Source organism: Austrofundulus limnaeus, unplaced genomic scaffold (assembly GCF_001266775.1).
Source record: "Austrofundulus limnaeus strain Quisiro unplaced genomic scaffold, Austrofundulus_limnaeus-1.0 Scaffold483, whole genome shotgun sequence".
Classification (NCBI taxonomy): Eukaryota; Metazoa; Chordata; class Actinopteri; order Cyprinodontiformes; family Rivulidae; genus Austrofundulus; species Austrofundulus limnaeus.
The window spans coordinates 160,720-165,968 of record NW_013952885.1 but is presented as its reverse complement, the minus strand read 5'-3'; the positions used below and the strand labels follow the sequence as shown (position 1 = coordinate 165,968).

General features: G+C 41.9%; 1 protein-coding gene across 1 annotated transcript in view; it reads left to right on the top strand.

Moving 5' to 3' along the window:
- Positions 1-2,402: 2,402 nt before the first annotated feature.
- hcn4 (hyperpolarization activated cyclic nucleotide-gated potassium channel 4) overlaps positions 2,403-5,249 on the top strand; it is a 79,677-nt gene continuing 76,830 nt past the window's right edge. The window contains exon 1 of the mRNA XM_014025547.1: positions 2,403-3,790. Coding sequence (XP_013881001.1) covers positions 3,108-3,790 — 683 coding nt within the window. The 5' untranslated portion in view covers positions 2,403-3,107. The remainder of the gene's footprint in view (positions 3,791-5,249) is intronic.

Below are 5,249 nucleotides of genomic sequence, written 5' to 3'. Positions count from 1 at the left end.
GTTTGTTCATGTGTAGAGGTTGTTTGAATGGGCATATAAAGTTTTAGGATTTACCACAAAAAATGTGAATATATAAGGAAAGCAGTGCAAAATGAAAATTTGAGTGCTGGGTCCACTGACTTGATCCAGGAGATAGCCTAAAGCTGGAAAAGTATTGACAGATTTTTGTTTCAAACCCATGACAGTCATGGGTAAAACCATGAACTTGATCAGTGCACAAAAACATTGCAAAACCTCAGCGATAAAAAAAAAGTTTCTGAACAGCATTTTTTTTCTCAAAATGCTTTTCTGCATGGTTTTACTTTTTATTGGATTTATTTTTGCAGCATATTTCTACCATCCATGTCCACAAAATGCTCTCACTGCTGTCTTCTTTAGTAAAAAACAGTGCCTTATGAATTGGTCAACAATAACTTTGTTGTTAGCTGAAGTTCATTCCTGACAATTTCATTATTATATGTTAGAAGACGGTAGCAGTGATATTCAACCCATTGCATATATCATATATATTTGCCTCATGTACATTCCTGTTTAATTACCGGATATTCTGCTTTTTAATTAGGTGCCTAGTTTTAGTTTTGAAACAAATAGATAACATAATCACAGCTTAGTATGTGGGTAGCATAGAAAATGTTGCTTAACTCTCACTGTGTCGGGTTTGTTTGTTTTATTACTTTTGGGCGTCCGATTTGTTCAGAGTTGCAAAAACTACTTGACATTTGAAATAAGAATGACACAATTCATACTTAACACAAAAAAATAAGGACATTTGTGTTTTGTAAAGTATTTTTATACTGTTAGAAAATCTGTTATTTTCCCTTTTAAATTGTGCCACATTTGTAAGGAACATATGTCACCCAGCATATCGAAATGAGGATTAAGTCAACTTTGGTCAAAATGACCTAACTACATTTTCAGATTTCTGGCTTTAAAAGCTACATTTTGACACCTGGATCATTCTGATATCTTAAGTGGATCCAGAGATATGCCTTAATTTGTCTTGTTGGTTACAATAATACAACAATACTTGGTCTGAATCCTAATTTTATGTCATTTTAATGAGGGATTTTTGATGTCCTTATAAAGAGGAAACTTCAAAATATTATTTGAATATTGAGATTTCCCAGCTGGAATGAAACAAAACATTTCTATCTCACAGGGAAAATCTCAAAATATTAAGATGCTTGCGCTCAAAATCGGTGTTTTTCTTGCTACTGCTAAAAAAATACTTCAAAAATTTGTTTTATGATTATATTTCAGACAGTTCGTTCAATTGATACATTGATAAGGCATTAATTCTTCGTGCTTTGACAAAATGCACTTTTTGCAAATGTTTTAATCAAAACTCCATTTGCCTATTTCTCCATAAACCACTTTAGACTTAATCCTCGTTTTGATGTGATGGGTCACATATATTTGTGGGATGAGCTGTAGCAGAGCTGAGTGGGTTGATCACCTGAACAAATTGGCATATCTTTTCTGCCAATGCAAATCAGCTTATTCTCCTACTATTGACACTTATTTTGAACCACTGGTGCCCCCAGGTGCTCAGGTATAAGATTTATTACCAAAGAAAAAAATAATCCACCAAGCACAAATGTCCTTTTGTGCAAAGTGTATGTAATATATTTGCACATTACACCAAAAAAGTGTGGCAAAAAATATTTAAATCCTGGCACTTTCTAGTTTTTTAAAGATAAAAACATTGAGACTATTTTTATATAATATAATAAGGCAATTTGTTGAATGTTTAATTGTCTTTTTTTCCAAAAAGGCAGAAACCTTCATTTACTTAAAGTTTAATTATTTTTTTATCAAAATGGCTTTCGCCATGTTGCCTTAATCCAATATTTCATGCTATTTTAGTCATGTGTTTGCGACAATTTATTTCCCCTCAGCATCATGCATTGATTTGCCAAACATGTTTAATTTTCTGGTGGATATGGCGAGAGAAAATGGAAGTTGGTATGGCTAACAGGCTACCAAACTACTGACTCAAACTCTGTTTTGCTCCTTGCATAATTCTGTCACATGAAAACTTCTGGAAAAAGTTTGTGTTGTACTTATGGGTATGTTGTCCACTCTATTTCAGTAATGGTCAGATCTGCTCCAGAGAGACTAAATATTGTGCCCCCCACCGCAGTTGCAGACCCTTGGAGACAGACAGACAGACAGACAGACAGACAGACAGACAGACAGACAGACAGACAGACAGACAGACAGATTCTATAAGATTTGTGCGTAAATTACGCAGCAGATTAAATCGATAAAACGGTTTAAAACAGGTGGTTTCATTCGTCTCAGAGTCAAGTCCACCACAGGGTTTGCCCGTGTGGGGGGTAACTTGCCTTGCTACCTGTAGCCTTAACTTAAGGGGGTGGGGGGTGTTACATTTTAAGAATGGGAAGAGCATTCCCCTTTAAACAAGGTGGGCTGAGCTTATTTGCAGTTCTCGCTCCTATGGCAACCCAATAGCTCAGCAGCATGAATATTCACAATTCACCAAAACGCAGCCTGACTATGGATCAGTGATGTCAGCGCTCCTTGGAATGCTCTACTGTATCATTAGTATTGTTTTATTGTGCGCGTGCTCGTGTCGCGTCGTTTTGATGGCAGCTGGCAGGGAGCTGATGTGGTGAGAACATCCTTTGTCGCGCGTGACCTTTCCCCCCCTCCGCGCTGTCCATCTCTCACCGTACGTCTGCACGTCTCTCACATGTCACGCTAAAAAAGAGGTGACTTTCAGGCAGTTTCCTCCTCCCTCCACACGCACACGCGCGCGCGCACACACACAAACACACTTTTGCGCACAATGTCGGCGCGGCACAAAGATGCACATCGAGGACGCAGTGGCCAAGCGGAGCGCCCGGGCTGTCCGTGAGGACATCTGCGAACTGTCAGGTAGTCTGATCGTCACCATGAGCGTCTCCCGTCTGTCTCAGTGGAGTCACGGCGTCGCGTGGCGTGTGCGCTAGGATTTCAGGGACTCAGATTAGCTCCAGCCCTGATCGCTCTCACAAACAGATGCGCGGCGCGGAGACGGTGGCGGTGGTCGTTCCAATAGCCCGCGCTGATTGAGATTTCCTCGCGCGCGTCTCAATGTCATAATGGACAGGTTGCAATCCTCCATGCGTAAAAGGCTCTACAGTTTGCCACAGCACATCGGACAGAAAGCATCCATAATGGGCGAAGAGGAAGACGCAGACAAGGACACCCGGAGGAAGAGCATCAGGATGAAGCCTCTGCCGTCGCCGACCTCCGGGGCGAGCTGCAAAGGCATCAGCGAGACCAAAAGTGGGGAGTCCGTGATCATGGAGACGGACATGGGGAGACCCACGAAGACGAGCTCGAACGGGGACTGTCGGAGGTTCCGAGGCAGCCTCTCGTCCATTACGAGTCGACATGTGCACGACTCGGACTCGGCCGAGGCGAGGCGCCTCATCACCGAGGGGGACGTCACCCCCAGCGAAGAGAGCCCCCCCGGAGCCATAGGTGAGGAGCGGCCGGACCAAGGTGCGCAGGGGGCCAGCGGCGGCGGCGGCGGCGCCTCGAGCGAGCCTCCAGAGCAGCAGGCAGGGTTCATAAAGTTGGACGGCATCGATCAAATTCTGCCGGACGACGAGAGATTATATCAGGCTGGGTTCATCCACAGACAGCTGGGGGCCATGCTCCAACCGGGGGTCAACAAGTTCTCCCTCCGGATGTTTGGGAGCGAGAAGGCGGTGGAGCGGGAACAAGAGCGAGTGAAATCTGCTGGATTTTGGATCATTCACCCCTACAGTGATTTCAGGTAGATTCAGACTCTCTTGTTTTGCTCCCACCTCCTGCTGAGGTGTTGAATGAAGCATCACGTCGGTGCCTCCTGCGCAGGCCTGTTTGCTGTTATTCATGAGCAGGAGAAGCCCATCATTCCTTAAAAAAAACATCAGTTTTCTACAGAGTAAAAACTCATCACGTCAGATTAACTGTTTCAATTCATACATTATTTTTAATATCATCATTGCACACTGGAACAATTAGTGTACATACTAATAACTCTGCCAGTAGACTCAGTTTACAACCTGTAAATTCATCAGATGCTGAAAACAAATCAGTGCAATGTTAAAAATCTTAGTTCTATTTTCCTATTTTGGGGAAATTGACACAATCAGCACTGAGTGATGGGTGACAAGGCCTTGACTTCACATCAGCTTTGCAGGCTTTCAAATCATTTTTCCTCTCCCGTGCATAAAAAAAAAGCAACCTGCTAACAACATGTTAACTAAATTTAAATCCAGTAAGACACGTCTGCTTTTAAAAGCTGCTCGTTCTGGTGACAAACCAAACCGAAAACCTGGACAGATGAAGTCAGAGAGGAGCGCTGCAGGTCTGTCTCTGCTGGTTGTGTCCTTGACTTTGTTATTGGCCTTATGGTTTCAAATTCAWCTCCACATGGAGATGAGCAGGACTGGCGTTTATCATCACCTTATGGATGAAAGTCGTCAAACAGTGTAAGAGGTAAATCGCTTTATAGTGTGCACACTATGTCCCTAATATTATTTGATAGGCTGCTTAAAATGATCTCCTTTTGTCTGCAGAGCACTGACAGGATCTGCTTCCCTCTGCCTATTCTGTTGGGAACATTTGAATTAAAAAATATATTCTGCGAGCATYAACGCTGCTTATTGTAAAGTAATGAACCTTTGCTATTTTAATTAAAAACCCCAAGTTTAATAATTCAAGAAAAATGACTGCATTACAGACTGCGTCAGCGTTGGCATTTAAATTACCAATATGTTTACGACACAGCATTAGATCATGCAGACACCATAGAAGTCCTGTAACAGAATATGTTCTCATTGATATGCATGATGACGTATTTTCTCTTTTTCCTGTTGAAGTGAAAGGGCACCCATATCGGATATTTAATTGGTTAGTGTTTTGATATCAGTGTGTTTTTCTACCTTAAAAATAAAATGCCTGCCTTCAAAGAGAATGTGAGTTTTTATGCACAAAGTGGCTCCCAGGCCTGAGGTGTTAGTGGGGAAAAGGCAGGATAAGACTGATCTAAGAATAGAAAACAGACACGTTTATTAAACTTCACTGGAGTTTTTCTGGTAAGTTGTGTATTTAATATTAAATTTAGCTTTCTGGAGCTGAGATGCTGGTGCAAGATGTGATTTTTTTTGTTTAAAATTAATATATTGTGTGTTTTGAGAGAGAGAGAGAGAGAGAGAGAGAGAGAGAGAGAGAGAGAGAGAGAGAGAGAG